The sequence below is a fragment of the Eulemur rufifrons genome, chromosome 28 (assembly GCF_041146395.1).
Source record: "Eulemur rufifrons isolate Redbay chromosome 28, OSU_ERuf_1, whole genome shotgun sequence".
Classification (NCBI taxonomy): domain Eukaryota; kingdom Metazoa; phylum Chordata; class Mammalia; order Primates; family Lemuridae; genus Eulemur; species Eulemur rufifrons.
In genome coordinates this window covers 22,941,100-22,962,718 of record NC_091010.1, presented here as the reverse complement: position 1 = coordinate 22,962,718, position 21,619 = coordinate 22,941,100, and the positions used below count along the sequence as shown (strand labels likewise).

General features: G+C 35.5%; 1 protein-coding gene across 4 annotated transcripts in view; it reads left to right on the top strand.

The window, feature by feature from the left end:
* The window catches only part of VPS26A (VPS26 retromer complex component A), a 35,378-nt gene that overhangs the window by 4,552 nt on the left and 9,207 nt on the right, over positions 1-21,619 (top strand). For 2 of the 4 annotated variants that reach the window (XM_069460020.1, XM_069460019.1), the window contains exons 2-5: positions 1,166-1,315; positions 17,744-17,819; positions 18,952-19,108; positions 20,548-20,712. In XM_069460020.1, the coding sequence (XP_069316121.1) occupies positions 1,166-1,315; positions 17,744-17,819; positions 18,952-19,108; positions 20,548-20,712 (548 nt within the window). Of the gene's footprint in view, positions 1-1,165; positions 1,317-1,635; positions 1,741-17,743; positions 17,820-18,951; positions 19,109-20,547; positions 20,713-21,619 lie in introns of those variants that run through there. The other 2 variants (XM_069460022.1, XM_069460021.1) reach the window with 2 other exon arrangements.

Sequence of the window (21,619 nt, the reverse complement as noted above, 5' to 3'; positions counted from 1 at the left end):
GAATATATACTAAAATTTATGTATCCATTCTCTTGTTGATTGATATTTGGATTGTTTGAAGCTTTTGTGAACAATGCTGTTATGAACATTGTTATAGTTGTCTCCTGGTGCATGTATGTATGTATGAGTTTATGTCTAGGATATATACCGAGGGGTGGAATTGCTAGGTCATGGGATATGTACATCTTCAGCTTTACTAGGTAATGCCCAACTATTTTCTATAGTTGCTGTTACAATTTACACACTCACTAGCCCATTGAAGCATTTTTAAGCAAGGAATGATATCAGATTTATGTTTTTAAAAGATTGCTCTCGCTGTTGTGTAGGACAAAGAAAAAAGGGATGTGGGATGACATAATAGGAAATTGTTCTCTATGTAAATTTAAAAAGACTAGAAGACTTGCTTTCATTGGTGGCAAAAATAATCCATAACTATATCCAATATCAAAATTGCTGATGAATGCTGCATTATTACCAACTACTGTGTTTTAGTATTGATAAACAATTAATTGATCTTTGTCCCTTGTTTTTGTCATATTTAGGATTTACAGAACAAAGTTTGTATTTTATTTTTTGGAAAAATTAACAGAAATTTTATTAGTTTCCTACATTAGAGCCAATTTTACTCCAAGGGCTTACACAGTGTAACACACCGTGTTCAGATCTAATATGGCAATAGATTTTATAATAAGCAGTACATTGTGATAATTCATTTGGGTTTGTATGAGTAATTTGAATTGTATAAGTTCTACTATAATGAAAGCACCTGATACAGGTATAACTAAAGGTAACTTTTCAAGTCCAGATGTTAAGAATTAATTTCTTAGATTTCTGATATGTTAGTATTTGATTATTTACAGTGGTTACCAATGGAAATGATTGAAATTATAGCATGGTTAAATTTGTTTAGGGTTTTGTCTTTTTTTGTGGCAAAAAACACATTACATGAAATCCACCCTCTTAATTAAGTGTACTGTACAGTATTGTTAACTATATATATATTGTTGTACTCAATTTGTACATTTTTGTTGTAGCATTTAAGTTCTTAACCATTTCCTTGAACTCACAGATTTGCAGTCTACTGATAGGTCATAGGTCATTAAATTTGGATTACAAAATGTAGTGACTAAACATGATGATAATGAGCATTTTCATTCTATTTCAGAGTTTTCTTGGAGGCTTTTTTGGTCCGATTTGTGAAATCGATATTGTCCTTAATGATGGAGAAACCAGGAAAATGGCAGAAATGAAAACTGAAGATGGCAAAGTAGAAAAACACTATCTCTTCTATGATGGAGAATCTGTTTCAGGGAAGGTAAATCTTTTGCTTGGCAAAATTACCTAGTTGTAGGATATTAGAATTAGTCATCAAAATGGTCTCTGCTTTTTCTAAATTTGAATGATTTTATTAGAGATGGAAATTTTTTTCTGAAGGTCAGCTAAAATCCTTGATTGATTAGAACACTTACAGGAAAGATTCTTACCCAGGAAGGCTTTCAGGGGTAGAGTCTCTAAATTTCATGCAGAATTTTCTGTTTGTGACTGTGTGTATCTGTCTAGCTTCTAAGTTTCTCTAGAATGGGGCTGTGATCCACCCAAAGTTTATTTCTCCTGTCTGTTGATCTCATTTCTTGTTACTCTGTAGAGGACCTAAGTACTTTTGGAATGTATCTGTGCATGGTCAGATACATTTATGATGCCTTCTATAAGGTTTCACTTTTTTCCCCTTTTCCTTATCCAGTGATATATAAGATTATCCTTATATTTTAGGGGCTATGATCAATACTCTGTAGTGGTAATCAATAGTCTGTGATACTGGGGAATGGTAACATCAGAGACAAAAGCAAGCCACAAAACATGTGAAATAATTTTTAAAATATAAAATATTAAGATTTTTCTCCCTTGTTAAAGTAATACATACATGTGGTAGATAGTTTGGGAAGTAACGTATGTATAGTCTTATCATATGGAAATAATTCACTGTTAATATTTGGAGGCCGGGCGCGGTGGCTCACGCCTGTAATCCTAGCACTCTGGGAGGCCAAGGCGGGTGGATCGCTCGAGGTCAGGAGTTCAAGACCAGCCTGAGCAAGAGTGAGACCCCGTCTCTACTAAAAATAGAAAGAAATTATATGGACAACTAAAATATATATATACAAAAAATTAGCCGGGCATGGTGGCACATGCCTGTAGTCCCAGCTACTCGGGAGTAGCTGGCTGAGGCAGTAGGATCGCTTAAGCCCAGGAGTTTGAGGTTGCTGTGAGCTAGACTGACTCCACGGCACTCACTCTAGCCCGGGCAACAGAGTGAGACTCTGTCTCAAAAAAAAAAAAAAAAAAAAAAATATTTGGGTATGTTTCCTCCTAACCTCTCTACATTAATTAGTGACTATGTATATGTAGTATATTAAGCATACCTTTTCCCTATTGTTGGATATTTTAGTTTTTGTTTCTCAGATGGCTTTTAGTATATCATCATATCTTTGGTAATATGGACATCATATACATACGTTTTCTCCAGACTTCTGTAGGATTGTTTCCTTAGAATAGATTCCTGGAAGTGAGTTGCTGTACCAAAAGACATGAATATTTGAAGGATCTTAAACACATTAATCTGGAAAATTTATTTGTATCAAGTAACTTTGTCATCTGTAGTGTCTTGTTTTACCCAAAGCAGCACTGAATATGATCACTTTTTAGTACTTGCTAGTTTGATAGGCAAAAATGATCTTATTATTTTATTTTGCATTTTTTTTGGTTACCAAATAGGTCAGACTTAGGTTTTTTAGCCAATAGAGTTTACTTTTTTACTGCATTGTCTATTGTGGTCCTTTGCCAAATTACCAGTTGGGGTCTTAGTGTTGTATCTGAAAGTAAATTTTTTTGGTTTTGAACTTTACTTCCCTGGTACTCTTCCTTTAAAAAGATGGAGAGAAAGAGAGAGGCTTAAAGGAGAGCAGACAAAATCATCAAAAGGATGGAAGAAGGCTGGGTGTGGTGGCTCACGCCTATAATTCTAGCACTATGGGAGGCTGAGGCCGGAGGAACTCTTGAGCTCAGGAATTCGAGACCAGCCTGAGCAAGAGTGAGACCCCGTCTCTACTAAAAATAGAAAAATTAGCCAGGCATGGTGGTGCGTGCCTGTAGTCCAAGCTACTGGAAAGACTGAAACAGGAGGATCATTTGAGCCCAGGAGTTTGAGGTTGCAATTGAGCTATGATGTTGCCACTGCACTCTAGCTGGGGTGACAGAGTGAGACTCTGTCTCAAAAAAAAAAAAAAAAAAGGGATGGAACATGTCAAATGAAAGAAGAGTAAAAGAAGTAGTGTTTGGCCTATGGAAAAGACAACTTGTTAATGGTTTGGGTAGGAATACCAGTCTAATCTTCGTTCTAGGGAGAGTGAACCTGCTAATAAATAGGTATTTCATTCATAGATAGAACAAGTAAGTATCTCTTCTGCTAAGTTGTAAGCTTTTTAAGATCAGGGGATCAGAGTGTTCTGTAGTCTCCTTAAAATATAGTGTTAATTGTATAATAGGCTTTCACTAAATATTTATTTCAGTTATTTACTGGTTTTGTTTTATTTACTGTTTTTAGGCTAGTAGAGAATATTTCCTGTCTAGTTCGAAGTAATCTTAATATCATCTGGGCCAATTGAATGTTCAAGGCTAATGTTTATGGGATAAAGGAAGAAGGGAATGTTTAAGATAAAAATAAAGCTACTTCAATGTGTTTTTTAAAAAAATAGTTGGTGGTTGTTTTTTTGAAGACATGTTCTTGCTCTTTTGCCTGGGCTAGAGTGCGGTGGCATCTGCAACCTCAAACTCCTGGAGTCAAGGGATCCTCCCACCTCAGCTTCCTGAGTAGCTGGGACTATAGGTGCGTGCCACCACACCTGGCTAATTTTTCTATTTTTTTTGTAGAGATGTGGTCTTGCTATGTTGCTTAGGCTGGTCTCAAATTCCTGGCCTCAAGCGATCTTACCGACTTGGCCTCTCAAAGTGCTAGGATTATAGGCTTGAGCCACTGCACCTGGCTGGATTTTTTTCTTTTTAAGCTTTTTTGAGATATATGCACACACCATAAAATTCACCCATTTTAAGTATACTTAAAATTTAGAGTCAATTTACAGGGTTGTGCAACCATCACTATTTACCTAATTCCAGAATGTTTCCGTTACTTTAAAAAAAAATCCCATAAAACAAAACAACAAAACCCTATACCATTAGTGGTCACCCTGTATCCCCTCCTTCCAGCCCCTGGCAACCGCTAATCTACTTCATGTTTCTATAAGAATTTACCTATTCTGGACATTTTATATAAATGAAATGATACAATGTGTGATGTTTCCTATCTGGTTTCTTTCACTTAATACAATGTTTTTGAGGCCAATCCATGTTGTAGCATTTGTTGTCAGTATTTCATTTTTTAAATTGCTGAATAGTATTCCATTTTATGGGTATACCACATTTTATTTATCTACTCACCAGTTGATGAGTATTTGGATGTTTCCACCTTTTGGCTGTTTTAACATTTGTTTACCAGTTTTTGTGTGGACTTAATTTTCATTTCTCCTAGGTATGTATACCTAGAAGTGCCATGACTGGGTCTTAGGTAAACTTACGTTTAACTTTTTAAGAAATTGCCAAGGACCGTAGGAGTTTTTGGTGGTTTCCTTGCTAACTGGTATGACAAGATGTTCTAGGGTCTTAATACATTTCCTACTTCAGACCTGAAATTGGCCAGATCTTTTAACCATAATTTGCATGCTAGGAATGTTCATCGCTACTGGATTGGTCATTGTTTCTAGGCTTTTCAGTGGATAGATTTTATCCTGAGATAAAATACCTCAGGAGTTCATGTTGTCATTTCCTATTCAATTTCAGAACTATAGGGTTTTTTACTTAACCTCTTTTATATTACATATGTATCTCCTCTCTTCTGCACCAAGAATCCTGGCTTTCAGAGACATAGGGGAAGATACAATTAGCATATCCCATAATTTACTCATTTGCTTTATTCCACACATATATACACAATAGTCTCAGAATAACAATACTAATATTACCACTACCAATATAATTATAAAATTAAAAACTATTTTGCATCTGCTATCTCTATTTTACCCTTCTTTCATAAGTATACCATAAGTACATTGTCAGAGCATACTTCCTTTTAGTCCTCATTTAGTTTTGTTTCATAAATAACTGTTTATATAATGCTCACCACCAGTCCTTATGTCTTTGTCTTTTTAGTTGTTTTGTTGTCTGAACTCATTTTCTAGTTAATAGAGTAGGATAGATTTCTCAGGAAATGCTCATGAGGACAATAGTCCTTAAGTTTTTGCATGTTGAGAATGGCTTTTTTGTGTCTTTTATATTTGAAGGTTAGTTTTACTGAATATAATAAACTTGGATTACATTTTCCTGAGTATTTAAATCTATTACTCCATTGTCTTCTGGCATAGAGTATTCTTGACAAAGCCCAATTTAATTTTCCTTCTAACATGGCATGCTCTTTTGCATTGATGCCCAAAGGATTTCTTTTTCTTTTGCTTTAAGGTCCAGTGATTTTACTAGGGTATGTCTTGATGTTATTCTTCTGGGGTGATAGTCTCAGATCCCTGGTATGTATTTTCCTTAAATAGCCTAATTTTTTCTTTTAAGGAAAGTTTTCTTGAATTGTAGCCATTAGTATTTGTTCCATTCCTTTGCTTTGGTTTTCTTTTTTTTTTTTTTTTTTTTTGAGACAGAGTCTCACTCTGTTGCCCGGGCTAGAGTGAGTGCGGTGGCGTCAGCCTAGCTCACAGCAACCTCAAACTCCTGGGCTTAAGTGATCCTACTGCCTCAGCCTCCCGAGTAGCTGGGACTACAGGCATGCGCCACCATGCCTGGCTAATTTTTTTGTATATATATATTTTAGTTGTCCATATAATTTCTTTCTATTTTTAGTAGAGACGGGGTCTCACTCTTGCTCAGGCTGGTCTCGAACTCCTGACCTCAAGCGATCCACCCGCCTTGGCCTCCCAGAGTGCTAGGATTACAGGCGTGAGCCACCGCGCCCGGCCTTCTTTTTCGTTTATTATCAATATTTTGTATCTTACTTAACTATCTTCAATATTAGTCCCTTTTTCTTGAGTCCTTTTTATCTCTTTTTAAATTTCAAAATTTCTTTTCACCTTCTATTTTTAAGACGTTGTATTTTTTTGTTCTTGTATTCCATCTAGTTCACCGTTCATTTGTAAAATGATTTTTTAAAATTTATTTATTTATTTTTGAGACAAGGTTTCTCTCTGTTGCCTGGGCCAGACTGCAGTTGGCATCATCATAGCTCACTGCAATCTCAAACTCCTGGGCTCAAGCAGTTCTCCTACCTCACCCTCCCGAGAGGGTGGAACTACAGGCTTGTGCCACCACACCCAGCTAATTTTTTCTATTTTTTGTGGAGATGGGGTCTGGCTGTGTTGGCTCAGGCTGGTCTGAAACTCCTGACTTCAAGCAGTCTTCCCATCTCAGCTTTGCAAAGTGCTAGGATTATAAGCGTGATCCACCACAGCCAGGCTTAAAATGTTTTTTTTTTTTGTTGTTTCTAATTATTTTCTGATTTTTCTTACCCTAAAATTTTTTTTTATGTATTGTATCATTTTCTTAATATCTTGTAGCCTGTTTTGAAATAGGTTACCGTTTTGATCTGTCTTGTCTGTAGAGATGTTAATATGTTCCTTCACTTTTTCCTTAAAATAACTTTTTATGGGATTTGACTTTCATATTTTTATGTGAAATTAGTTTTCCTGAACTTTTGAAGATTTGATTTAGGATAGTTTTTCTAACCAGCTGTCTTAGATGGTAGACCTGGCTGGTTAGTTTTGAGAGTTCACTTATTATTGGATTGTGCAAAACCCCTTCCAGTTTCAGCTCTAATTCTGTTTGACCCACTGTGCTTTCCAGTGAAAATATGATAGCAGGTTTGGGGTTCTTAGGTCCATGAGACACTCTATTGCTTGCCTTTAATTCTTCCTGGTATCATGCAGCCATTGGTATCATGGAGATTTTGCAGGTATTAATAGTTTGTTCCTACTCATTGTATTTTGGGATTGTGGGGATACCTTGTTTGTTTGTGTGTTTTTTTGTGTGTGTGTGTGTGTGGGTGTGTGTGTGGTAAATATGGTCTTTAGATTTTTTTGGTTTTGCTGTCTAGTTGGTCTCGTTTTTTTTTTTTTTTGTGGGGATCTGGGTAGATTCAAAGACTATGTTGCTATTTTCTCAGAAATTGACCTGAGATTTTAAAAAACCCTGTGTAAACCATTTTGGCAGTTTAGTGATATGTATCAAAAACTTACAAAATGAATATCATTTATAGTAGCCAAAATAGGCTGGATTATACTGTGTTAACAGACAACCCCAAAACTCAGTGACTTAAAACAACAGTGGTTTCTTTCTTGCCCAGGCAACATGTCCCTTATGAGTCATCTGAGGGCCCTGCTCTGTGCCATGTCCACTGGTGGAGCAGCCACCACCTGGAACATTACAGTCATCATGGTAGAAGAAGAGAAATTTCTACAGGGTCTCTTACAAGCAATTAAACGCCCCATCCTAGAAGTAACAAAGATTACTTTTGATTAAATTCACTATTTCTAGAATCAGTCTCATATATCACCCAACTACAAGGGGGACGGGGAGCACAATCATACTGTGCACTCAGAATGTATAGAGCTGGAAATATTTGAGCAGTGCTAATAATGATTAGTATTAATTTGACTCCAAAATTCTTCTGATAAGAATTTATTTGCACTGTTTGTAATATTCAAAAATTAAAAGCCACTTAAATGTCCAAACGTAAAAAACTCTAAATTATGATAAATAACCATTAAATACTTATGGCCATTAACGTGATGATATAGACCTGTATTGATATGAAAAGAGGTTTGGTATAATGACAATATTTATCGAATACTTCCCATGACCTAGGTATTCCTCTAAATTCTTCACAATAATTCATTTTTATTATTCTTAACAACTCTTAGAGTTGTGGGTACTGTTAATTGTTTTTGTTTCATAGATAAGGAAATGTTAGCTCAGAGGTTGAGTAACTTGTTCAAGATTGTACAGTTAATGTCATCTGTAAAATGGGTTACAGGACAATATACTGTGTCTTCATTTTTTGTAAAGAAATGCATAGAAGATTTTCATTATGATTTAGTTTTACATATTTTAAAATTAGTACTTCGGATTAGTGTAGTAGGAAACTAATAGTAAAAACAAGTTGGAGTAAATAAGATGCACATCTTTGTAGAAATGTGGGACCACTTATCTTTTACATGGTCTCTATGTTTCTTTCATGTTACATATAGCTTAACAGAGCAAATACATTAATACAGTAGGTTGGGTATTTCTAACTCAAAAATATGAAATGCTCCAAAATCTAAAACTTTTTGAGCACCAGCATGATGCTCAAAAGTCATGCTCAAAGGAAATACGTCCATTGGAGCATTTTGGATTTCAGATTTTCAGATTAGTGATACTCATCCAGTAAGTATAATGCAAATATTCCAAAATCCAAAAAAAATCCAAAACACTTCTGATCCCAAGCATTTCATATAAGAGATAACCTGTATATTAATTTCCAAGATTTTTAGCATCATGACCCATTTAGACTCTTTTTAAAGGTACTCAGATGCATCATTTTTACCGTTTCTCTATACATACATTCATTTGCTACTAAAAATTAAAATAGCACATTGAAATTTCCTCTTATTACAATTCAAATATTTGAAAACCAGAAAATCTAATTAATTATTATGCTCTAGCAAACTACCCAATGTTCTCTACATTCTTTCCCCACAAGTTACTTTGCTTCAAATTCCCCTCCCCTCCCCTTCGTAGCTGGGACTACAGGCACGTGCCACGATCCCTGGCTAATTCTTCTATTTTTTTAATAGAGACAGGGTCTTGCTGTTGCTCAGGCTGGTCTCAAACTCCTGAATTCAAGTAGTCCTCCTGCCTTGGCCTCTCAAAGTGCTAGGATTATAGGCGTGAGCTACTGCACCCAGCCAAATTTTCTTTTTTTAATAGAGACAGGGTCTTGCTCTGGTCACCTAGGCTGGAGTGGAGTGGTACGATAACAGCTCACTATAGCCTTGAACTCCTGGGCTCAGGGAGTCCTCCCACCTCAGCCTTCCAAGTAGCTAGGACTTTAGGTGCATGCCACCACACCTGGCTAATTTTTTTTTTTACTTTTTGTAGAGACAGTTCTCACTATGTTGCCCAGGCTGATCTCAAACTCCTGGCCTCAAGTGATCCCCTTGCTTCAGCCTCCCAAAGTTCTAGGATTACAGGCTTGAGCCACTGTGCCCAGCCTGCTTCAGATTCTTTATGTTAAGTTTCATCTCAATGACTTTGGGCTTCTAAAACTCATGGGAGTACTTGAGACCCATTGGTGCTTCTTTGGATTAAATCAAAAAGTGGAACTAAAGTATATTGAAGCCATTCAAATACATTCAAACTACACAGATTCCTTATAAATTACTGGTATTAAGGTAGGAAGGAAAAGATACAAGAAGACATCACACCTCATCATAGCTTTTTGGACTATTGGTAGACAGTCTATCCTAGCATAGAGTAGCTTTCTCAACCTGCTGCAAAAAATTACCAGCAAGAAAGAAAAGTACAAGAATAAGGTTTATGGCTAAACTGGTTCTGTGTCATTCCCTATTCTAGCATTCTTAGAAGTGTCCATCCCATCTATGATAAATGCAGAAACTGCAGCCACATTTGAATGGTTCATTTCTTGATTCATTCTGAACTCCTTTAAGTCCAGTGTCTATTAGTTTTCTTTCGAGCTGAGAAAATCTGTTGAGTAAGAGTTATCTCAGTTTTATTATCCTTTCTTTCCACACAGATAACAGTGTCCTTACTCCTGTCCTCCTGTAGGGCAGGCCATCTCTGATCTCCTGGAAGATTTTTTTCTCTTCTCTCCTGCTGTTTGGGTGAACCTTCTGGTTGAGGGAAGGGAATTTGGTACCAGGGTTGAGGGTAAAGTTCTTTATTAATGTTTTGATTCAGATGGGATGAGAGTCCTCTGAACTGTCCTGGGAATTTTCTTCAGCAAGCATTTATGAAGACTCCAGGATCAAGGTTGGGTTAAGCTTTTGTGATGGTTCCATCAGTGGTCCAGTCACAGCTGTAAGTGCCTCCTGGATCTTTGGGTCCCAGGAGAAAGTGATGCTAGACTCTCAAATTGCTACAGAGTAGCCTGGAAAGAACTCTTTAGCCCAGAAAAGGCCTGAAAACCCAAACTCTAACAAACAGGGTAAAAGGCCTCACCCCACTTATACTCTTAAAGCTTATTAAGGACTACAAGAGCTTTTGTTTATGTGTATATAATTGATATTCACTGTGTTCGAAATTAAAACTGAAAAATTTTTTAAACGCATTGAAAAGAATCTACATGGATATATACTAAGAAGTTAGTGATTATTTCGGATAAGGGTGGCTATCCACCCTTTTTTATAATGCCTAAAAATACCCTTTTATTTCTAGTTGCTATCTGTGAACAAGGATTAATTGTTTTGAAGATAATGCTGTGCTCAATAAAATGAGGATAACTAAGGAAAATGAAAAAAATGGTATGGATTTGTAAGAATAACCTAAAAAAGACTTAACTTGAGCTCCCTTTCTTTCTTTCTCTCTCTCTCTCTCTCTCTGTGCCATATGAGAAAAATTAAAAAAAAGAAAAAAAAAAAAGACTTGATAATCAGCTTGAGGCTTTTAAAGCTAAGAAAATTACATTTTAAACATTATATTTAGAATAAGAAGATAAATAAGGAAAGAATGTGCTCGTTTAGCACATAATTTAATATAATAAATGTAAAAGAAAGCTTTTTTTCTCATCCCCCCAAAAATATTTAAATTGGGAAAGGTAGAACATTAAAAGAGAATGGGAGCCTCATTATGATTAAGGAGATTAAAAATAAGTTAATTAGTTTTCAAACATTCTAGTGACCAGACCAGATGAATGTTGTATTATAGTACTGAAAGAATTTTGTAGAACTGATCACAGAATCTCTGTGAGATTCTGAGAATTACCTTTAGTAATTGTGGAAAATGGGAACAGTTCTAGAATATACAAAAAGCCCCTATTTTCAAAAGATTTCATTTCAGGTAAACTTAATATTGATTCCTCACATACCTCTAAAACAGATTATTAAATAGATGATTTTTGAGTACTTTGACAAGAAGGCTTAAAAGAAAGAGAAGAAAAAAAGCATTGGTTATCTATGACCCAGCATGTGTCACTAAGAACAAATCTTGTCACACCAGTCTAGGGTTTAGTAGACTAAAAAGGTGACTGGGCTAGAGTTGGAAGATCTAGCCTTGACTTTACCACTGTCTTGGTAGGTAACCCTGGGCAGTCATTTAGCTTCCTGGATCTCACCTGTAAATTGAGGAAGTTGGACTCTATCATTAGTTTCCAAACGCACCTTTGCATTGGTAGGATTCTCTGCATGAAAATCCTTCATATATTAGATATTATCTTGGATCTTGGAGGTCTGACATCCTGTCCAAAGCGAGAGTAAATTCCTTTTACAATATTCTTGATGTGTGAGCTTATTTATGCATACTTTTCATGGTATGGGGATTCTACTATCCTGGTAACACTATACATTCTGCTTTTTAGAGGTATACATAATAAATCTAATCCCTTTTCTATGTAGGAGTTTTCTTTAAACATTTTCCACACCACTGTCTTATTCATCCTAAGTCTTCTCTAAGTTAAAACATGCTATTTCCTTTAATTATTGCTCAAGAAACATGGATTTTGAGTCTTAATCACTCTGATTATTTTCTTTTAAATAGGGAATTGAGGATTTTGGGATTCCCATGTGTCTAGGTGTCATGGGAAGAACGTGCAGCCATACTTAATTCAGAGAAAATGGAGCTGATGACTATTAACACTCTAAGCCAGGTTGGATGCAGGGCGTATGCCTATAATCCCAGCGCTTGGGGAGGCTGAGGTGGGAGGTTTGCTCGAGGCCATGGGTTCAAGACCAGCCTGGGCAACATAGCAAGACAAAAACAAAAGGCCTCTGAGCCAGTTCTAGGTTCTTGGAAGCATTTTGCTGCTCTACTGTTAAAATGATTTGGTTACTATCACACTGGCACCCAAAAAATGAAATACTTAGGTATAAATTGAGTAAAATATATATAATATTTGGGAAAATTGTAAAACTTTGATGAAAGAAATCAAAGAAGGTCTAAATAAGTAGAGGGGTAGTTCATGTTTGTGGATAGGAGAACACAATATTGTTAAGATGTCTGTACTTCCCAACCTGATCTGTAGATTCATCTCAATCCCAATAAAAATTGCAACAAGTTATTTTGTGGGTATCGACAAACTGATTCTGATATTTATATGAAAAGGCAAAAGACCCAGAATAGCCAACATAATATTGAAGAAGAACAAAATTGGAGAACTGACACTAGCCAACTTTAAGACTTACTATAAAGTTATAACTCATGACAGTCTGACATTGGCGAAAGAAGAGACAAATAAATCAGTGGAACAGAATAGAGAGCGCAGAAATAGACCCACACAAATATAATCAACTGCTCTTTGACAAAGGAGCAAAGACAATTCAGTGGAGAACAAACAGTCTTTTCAGCAGACGGTGCTGAAACCATAGGACATGTACATGCAAAAATATGAATCTAGGCACAGATCTTATACGTTTTACAAAAATTCAAAATGGATCATATACCTAAATGTAAAATGCAAAACTATAAAACTTCTAGAAGATAACAGGAGAAAATCTAGGTGACCTTGGGTTTGGCAATGAGTTTCTGGATATAAACCAAAGGCATGAGCCATGGAAGAAAAAATAGATAAGTTGGACTTCATGAAAATTTAAAACTTATGCCCTGAGAAATACAACATTAAGAGAATGAAAAGACAAGCCACAGACTGGGAGAAAATCTTTGTAAAACACATCTGATAAAGGACTTGTATCCAAAATATACAAAGAACTCTTACAATGCAACAATAGGAAACAACCCAATTAAAAAGGGGCAAAAATATCTGAACAGACACTTCACCAAAGATATAGAGATGGCAAATAAATATATGAAAAGATGCTCAACATTATATCATTAGGGAATTGCAAATTCAAACAAAAATGAGATAATACCTATTAGAATGGTAAAATTCCAAAACACCAACAATACCAAATGCTGGTGAGCTTGTGGAGCAACATTAACTCTCATTCACTGATGGTGAGAATGCAAAATGGTACAGCCATTTTAAAGGACAGTTTGGCATTTTCTTGCAAAACTCTTACTGTGCATTCCAGTAATTGTGCTCCTTGGTATTCACCATATTGAGCTGAAAACTTATGTCCACACAAAAACCTGCACATAATGTGTATAGCACCTTTATTCATAATTGCTAAAAACTTGGAAATAGTCAAGGTGTTCTTCAGGAGATGAATGGATAGATAGGCTGTGGTACATTCATACAATGGAATATTATTTAGAGCTAAAAATAAATGAGCTATCACACCACGAGAATACATGGAGGAACCTTAAATGCACACCACTGAGTGAAAGAAACCAATTTGGAAAGATTACATACTATATGATTCCAACTATATGACATTCTGGAAAAAGCAAAACTATGATCAGAGTACAAAGATCAGTGGTTGCCAGGTATTGAAGATGAACAGGCAGAGGCAGAGGCTGCAAAACTATTTTAATACTCTGTTGGTGGGTACATGTCAGTATATATTTGTCAAAACCTATAGAATGTACACTGCCAAGAGTGAACCCTAATGTAAACTGTTGACTTTGGGTGATAATGATGTATCAATATAGTGTCGTCAACTGTACAAAATGTAACTCTGGTAGGGCATGTTGATAGTGGAGAAGGCTGTGTGTGTGTCTTAGTTTGTTCAGGATGCTATAACAAAATACCATAAATTGGGTAGCTTATAAGCAACAGAAATTTATTTCTCATGGGTCCAGAGGCTGGGAAGGCCAAGATCAAGGTGCCAGCAGATTGGTGTCTGGTGACGGCCCTCTTCTTGGTTAACATTTATAAATGGTGCCTTCTCACTGCATCTTCATATGGTAGAAGGGACAGGGCAGCTCTGTGGAGCTTCTTTTGTAAGGGCACTAATCCCATTACTGAGGGCTTTGCCCTCATGACCTAACCACCTCCAAAAAGGTATCACTTTGGGGGTTAGGATTTCAACATATGAATTTTGGGGGGCACACAAACATTTAGACCCCATGTGTGGGACAAGGGATATATGGGAACTCTCTACACTTTGCACGCAATCTTTCTGTGAACTAAAACTGCTTTAAACAGGTTAAAGTCTGCTTAAAAACAAAACAAAACATAATGGACACCCCTACTTACCCACCAGTTCAAAGACAAAGCCAAGTGTTGGCCAGAATGCAGAACAACTCAAATTATGGAACACTGGTTGGCATTATCTACTGAAGCTTAATATATGTGTACCCTTATGACTTAGCAGTTCTACTCATAGATATTCAAGAGAAATCCAAACATATGAGCATCAAAAGACATACAAGAAATTCATAGGAGCACTACTTACAGTAGCCCCAAACTGGAAATAACCTAAACATCCAAGAACAGTGGAATGAATAAATTGTGGTATATTTATACAATGAAATCTACTCACCAATGAGAAGGAACAGAATTACCACTTCACACAACATGGATGAGTTTTACAATCTAAGTGAAAGAAGCCAGATACTAGAAATACATGACGTATTGAATTACTCCATTTGTATAAAGTTCAAAAAGAGACAAAACAAATTGTGATAAAAGCCAGGGTAGAGGTACCTTTGTGGTAGGGAGGAGTAATGGAAGGGTCGCAAGGAAGGCTCCTGAGGTGCTGGTAATGTTCTATTTCTTGATCTGGGTTGTAGTTACCTGTGTGACTTCATTTGGTAAAAATTCATTGGGTTTCATGGCTTCTTTCGTGTATGTTTATAAATAAATAAATTCATTGGGCTATATACTTATGACTCACATACTTTATGTTTACTCTTCTGTATGTTTGCTTTACTTTAATAAAAGGTTTACTAACACACTAAAAGGATATATCACATAGCACTTTTAAGAATTAGTGAGTTGTAAGATGAAAATACCAGAATGACAGTTCCAAAAAGGCTATTAAGTCACCACTTAACAAAGAAGACTGATAGGAAATAAAAAGTTATGAAAAGGTAATTGGAAACTACAAGATGGGTGACCAGATGAAGTCCAATTTATCTATTTTTTTCTTTTGTTGCTCATGCTTTTGGCATCATAATCTAAGAAATCATTGCCTAATCCAAGGTCATGAAGATTAATATCTTTTTTATTTCTCAGAGTTTTGTAATTGTAGCTCTTACATTTAGGTATTTTATCCTTTTGAGTTATTATTTGTCTGTGGTGAGAGGTAGGAGTCCAGCATGATGACACCTTGTTGTTTTAGCACTTTTTGTTGAAAAGAATATTTCTTCCCCATTGAATTATCTTGGCATGCCTGTGGCATATACTTTTAAAAGTTAGAACTAGTTGCTGTCTGGCAAAAGTTTTTTGGAGTGTTTTTGAAGTATTCCTTAAGACTACTGGAAATATTTAGATTACCACAAAATCAATAGGGAAATTCTTAAAAGTGACTTACTTGTGTTCTTTTTATCCTTACTTAGAGTATTTACTCTTTGGTTCATGTCAAGTAACCAATCTTCCTTAAATCTAGTTCAACTGGACTGTATCCTAAATTTTTTATGCTCTAAGACTATATCTGACTTAGGTTCTCCCTTTTAAAAATAGGCCTTATATCCTTGTACCTCTGAGTAATTTTGAGAGTCTTGGTTGACTGTGTTTAATTAAGTATTGAGGTATAGTTTTTTTTTTAATTGTGAAAATTTGCGTAGTGATTCATCTGGGAATTTTTTGTGGGGAGGGGTTCATAAATTATAATTTCTTAACCAAGATATTTTTTTTAAAAGGACAAAAACCCAAAAGTATTAATATTAAAATTCTTATTAGTCTACAGCTTACTTTTTTTTGAGTTCTGATCTTGGCTTGCGATCCAAGCCAAGTAAAGTAAGTAAAAGCCAAGTAAAGAAAGTAAAAACTCCGGGCTGGGTGCGGTGGCTCATGCCTGTAATCCTAGCACTCTGGGAGGCTGAGGCGGGAGGATTGTTTGAGCTCAGGAGTTTGAGACCAGCCTAAGCAAGAGCAAGACCCCGTCTGTGCTAAAAAATAAAAAGAAATTAGCTGGACAACTAAAAATATATAGAAAAAATTAGCCGGGCATGGTGGCGCATCCCTGTAGTCCCAGCTACTTGGGAGGTTGAGACAGAAGGATTGCTTGAGCCCAGGAGTTTGAGGTTGCTGTGAGCTAGGCTGACGCCACAGCACTCTAGGCAGGGTGACAGAGCGGGACTCTGCCTCAACGGAAAAAAAAAAAAGAGTATTTCTTTTCTATAGTTTCAAAAAATATAATTGGCATATACTTGCATAAAATTTGATCATGCTTCTTTCACGTAACATATCATGCACATCTTCCCACATCATTAAAAATTTTTTGACATTATTCTTTTTAAACTTTTAATAATAATCTATCATATAATGTACCATAGTTTATTTACTTCTTTTTCTGAGCTATTAATTTTGCAGGCAAGTATGTAACTTATATTGATTATAAGATGTGGAAGACAGAGAAGAGTGAATATTTTAATTATGAAGTTTACAAATAAGTAATTAGACCTCTGGGACTTTTGGCCTTTGATTCCTATTTTCTTCTGGGAAGCATTGTGTGGAAAAAAAACTTTTTAAGAGTCACATTACTAATACTCCTTATACTAAAGAATAAACCTGGAAGTGTGCTTTTTGTATACAAAAGGATTCTTTGTTAGATAATTCTTAATGTTTAAAATTTTATTTCTAATATATGTATTCGACAGATATCATTTCAAATTTAAAAAGTATAAATTGAAGGTTTCCATTTGGCAGATAGATGAATTTAGAGATTTTGAGATTATATATTTTACTTCAGAAATACATAAGATAAATCATACTCAAATTTAAATCTTTAGACATTCTGCTTTTAGGATGAATAGCAGACTCGGGGCAATAAGCATTGCTTTTAAGGTTAAGAATTAAAACAATATATTCTTGGTTATAAAAAACTAAAAGTGATATTAATACCTCAGGTACAGTAGGTATAAAGCTATGATTTGACCCATAGACTTCTGTGCATTGTTCATAATATAGTCCTGGCTGTGTGGATGTTAGGGTTGCTTGATTTAAATATCCTGGGATCATGTCTGTTTTTAGGTCAATTCTTGGAATTAGTAATTACTTCACATTAAAATGTTATTACTAGTCATAGAGTTGTTTATTTGACCAGAAAACACATATGAATAGTTGAAGGTTTTCCTTTCTTTGAGTGTTTTTATACTTCTCCAGCTGTAAAGAAGGATTCCTTCCTGACAAAACTGATGGTTTAAGTGTATATGTAAATAATAGGTTCATTAGTAATTGTGTATGCATAAATTATACCTACTCTGGTGATATAACATCATCCTGATCTAAGTATATGGTGGTATCTGAAACTTCATAAATGAATACATGAAATACTTACAGATTTCATTCATCTGGAAGGAATCTACTAGTAGGCCCACTCAAAGGACTGTTAACATCTCTTATAATTTCATGTTTTGGCAGGTAAACCTAGCCTTTAAGCAACCTGGAAAGAGGCTAGAGCACCAAGGAATTAGAATTGAATTTGTAGGTCAAATTGGTGAGTTTTAAAATAGTATTACTTTTTTTCTTTGATAACTTCAGTTTGAAGAGGGTTGGATTTGGCACTGAAATTGACTGCATTAGAGCTTAGCTTTGTGGAAGGAAGGAATTGATTGTGCATAATAAAAGAGAGGACTTATTTTATAAATATATTAAATCATGCTTCTTTTACTTGTATTAAATATGTGACTCATCCTGCCTTTATTTGTTATTGGGCTTCATTACTAAAAGTGAAAGGAGTTAAGTAAACTACCAGCCTTGAAAAATAATTCAAGTAAATTAGTTGACTTACTGAAATTTCCATCTGCCTACATTTTTTACCAGCCTTACAATTAATTAGCAGCCTCACCTTCATCCTTCATTTTCTGATTACTCATATCATTTGTTTTCCTGATGTAGTGTGTGCCTGTAGCCAGACTTACCTGTCAGAAAATTCCATGTGAAAAGGAAAAGTATAATGTCTTCTTGACTTAGATCAACCTGTGTACATTTCCATACATGTATTTCAGAGACATGCTTGATTTAGCAGGGAGTTAAACTATATATAAATCTTTTGGTACTGCAGATTCAGAAAAGAGAAAATGTCTTTATAAGACTGTCTACATAATGGGATTTTAAATCTAGCTTTCTAAGTTTTACTCTGCATTTTTAAAGTACAGTAAAACTTAGAAATTGAAATGGGTGGATATTTGTTTACATATCTATTCAGAATGTGATTGTACTTGGGGCAAGTTATAGTAATTAATTAATAGTTGGCTTTAGTCTTTTGTGTTTTGTAGTTTTATCCAGGTAATATTTTTGCCTAACTAAAACAAAACAATTTTTGCCTTGTCTGGAGGAAGTTCAAATAATTGCTGGTAATGTGTCAGACAGCTTCATTTTCATCAAAGAAATGAACTCATTTTTAATAGAAATTTTCATTGTGCTATGCTACTTGAATTTTTTATGCCTAAGTAGAGCATAATAATGAGAAGGATAATGATATTTAGATCATAGCTCTAGTTTATTAAAGTAGAGACAAATACAGCATTTCTTTTGGTAAAAATTATTTGCTTTGGAAGTAGAAGCTTGAGTTTTACTGAAATGGATATGAAATATAATTGGTCTTTTTGCTTTTTTAAATTTCTTAGAACTTTTCAATGACAAGAGTAATACTCATGAATTTGTAAACCTAGTGAAAGAACTAGCCCTACCTGGAGAACTGACTCAGAGCAGAAGTTATGATTTTGAATTCATGCAAGTTGAAAAGCCATATGAATCTTACATCGGTGCCAATGTCCGCTTGAGGTATGAATGTGTATCAGAAACTGCACTTGTAGCCTGGGCAATATAGCAAGACCCCATCTCTATAAAAGACCAAAAAAAAAAATTAGCTGGGCCTGATGGCGTGTACCTGTAGTCCCAGCTACTCAGGAGGCTGAAGTGGGAGGATCGATTGAGCCCAGGAGTTTGAGGCTTCGGTGAGCTATAATGACACCACTGTACTCAAGCCTGGGTGACAGAATGAGGGCCCCATCTCAAAAAACTAAAGAAGCTGTAAACATAGTCAAAACCAGAAAGTAATGGCTATTATTGATATCTTATTCAAACTTCTAATTATAATTCTGGATTAGAAGACTTAAGATTCTTGGCTGGGCGCGGTGGCTCATGCCTGTAATCCTAGCACTCTGGGAGGCCGAGGCGGGTGGATCGCTCGAGGTCAGGAGTTCGAGACCAGCCTGAGCAAGAGTGAGACCCCGTCTCTACTAAAAATAGAAAGAAATTATATGGACAACTAAAATATATATATACAAAAAATTAGCCGGGCATGGTGGCACATGCCTGTAGTCCCAGCTACTCGGGAGGCTGAGGCAGTAGGATCGCTTAAGCCCAGGAGTTTGAGGTTGCTGTGAGCTAGACTGACGCCACGGCACTCACTCTAGCCCGGGCAACAGAGCGAGACTCTGTCTCAAAAAAAAAAAAAAAAGACTTAAGATTCTTAAAAAGTCTGTCACATATTTTGAATGGCTAATGCTGATCTGAGGTTTACTGAGAGCTTTCAAACATTGTAGATTTGGAGAACCCTTTAGGAGAAGTTGTAATCATACACTTCCCTTGTGTGAATTGTTCCTTAGGCACTTCATTTGTCGTGTAAACTGAATTACTCTCTAAATCCATGAGATTCTCAGCAATTCTCATTTAGTATATGGTTAAGAAGTGATCTGAAACCCCAAAGAGGCTATCTGACTTATGTAGCAGAACCGGAGTAGAAACCCTGTTTTCTAAGTTCTCAGTCCAATGTCCTTTCCCTTCACCAAGTCTTCAAGCAGGAAGCCAGGGATGCCTCAGAGTCCAGGGAAATATGAATGTATCAGGTCTTGAGATCCTCCTTTCATTGTTGAACTTGGGTTATCCATCTAGAATGATCCAAAATTCCAAGTAGCAGTGCCTTAACCAGATAGGGATTTTAAAAAAAAGAAGTTATCTGGAGAGATTTCTTCACGTAGGCTTGATGAAAGCTCTCTTAACTCATCTGAAAGGCATATATACTGTTTTCAAAATTGAACTTTGTATTTTTTTCATGTTGGGGGCATTTAAAAGACAATTAGAATTTCTTTATGAAGTAATGAAGTAAGTTGATCCCAAGGAATTCCAGTAAGGAGAAAGCTGAGTTGCAGTTAATGTTTACTCATTTAAAACACTAAAATTTATCACAGGTGATTTAACTCGTCCTCTCCATTTTGTAGGTATTTTCTTAAAGTGACAATAGTAAGAAGACTGACAGACTTGGTAAAAGAATATGATCTTATTGTTCACCAGCTTGCCACCTATCCTGATGTTAACAACTCTATTAAGATGGAAGTGGGCATTGAAGATTGTCTACATATAGAATTTGAATATAATAAATCAAAGTAAGTACCTTTCACAGATAAATGTTCAGGGAAAATTAAAAACTGAACTTTTCAGGTCTTTGTAAATTCATCAAAATAAGGATAGAATTGACATTAATCTGATATTAACACACCAACAGTATCCAAGCTAAGAGAACCTTCAAGGGTTTCGTCTGGCTTCCACCCAGTGCAGATGTCTTTCATATTCTATTGCTGAAAACTCTGCTTGGCTACTTTTTTGTAGAGGATCTCACCATCTCAGAAGGCAGCCAATCCTATTGTGTCTGTAAAATTTTATCTTACTGGTTTGATACCACATCATCCTGGCCATCTCTTTTCACATATTTTCACTGTTACCACTTAAACCATTACTAATATCCTTTTGTATATCTTTCCATGGGGGGAGAATGAGAGTATATATGTTTATATACATTGTATTATTATAAAATCAGATTATATTTTGTTTATTGTTTCATGCCTTTTAAAACTTAATTATGGAAAATTTCAAACGTATACCAAAATATATGAACAGTATACTGAATAATATAATGAATACTCATGTAAACATTGCCCAGCTCCAACAGTTATCAATACATGGTCGGATTTGTTTTATCTGTATTCAGCTTCTACATTCCACATAGATTATATTGAAGCAAATTCCAGATTTATAATTTAATTCATAATTTGCTTCAGTATAATCTATAGGGGGAGTGTATGTATCATTTCATACATGGACCAACATGTTTTCAGAAATATTATTTGTAAGAACAAAAAATCAAAGGCCATTTAGATCCCCATCAGTAGGAGAACAGTTAAATAAATTATGGTCCAACCATACTGTGGAATGCCAAAAAGTTAAAAGGATTGAGATAAATGTGTATTTACTTCTCCAGAAGAGTACCCATGATATATTATTAAGTGAAAAGGC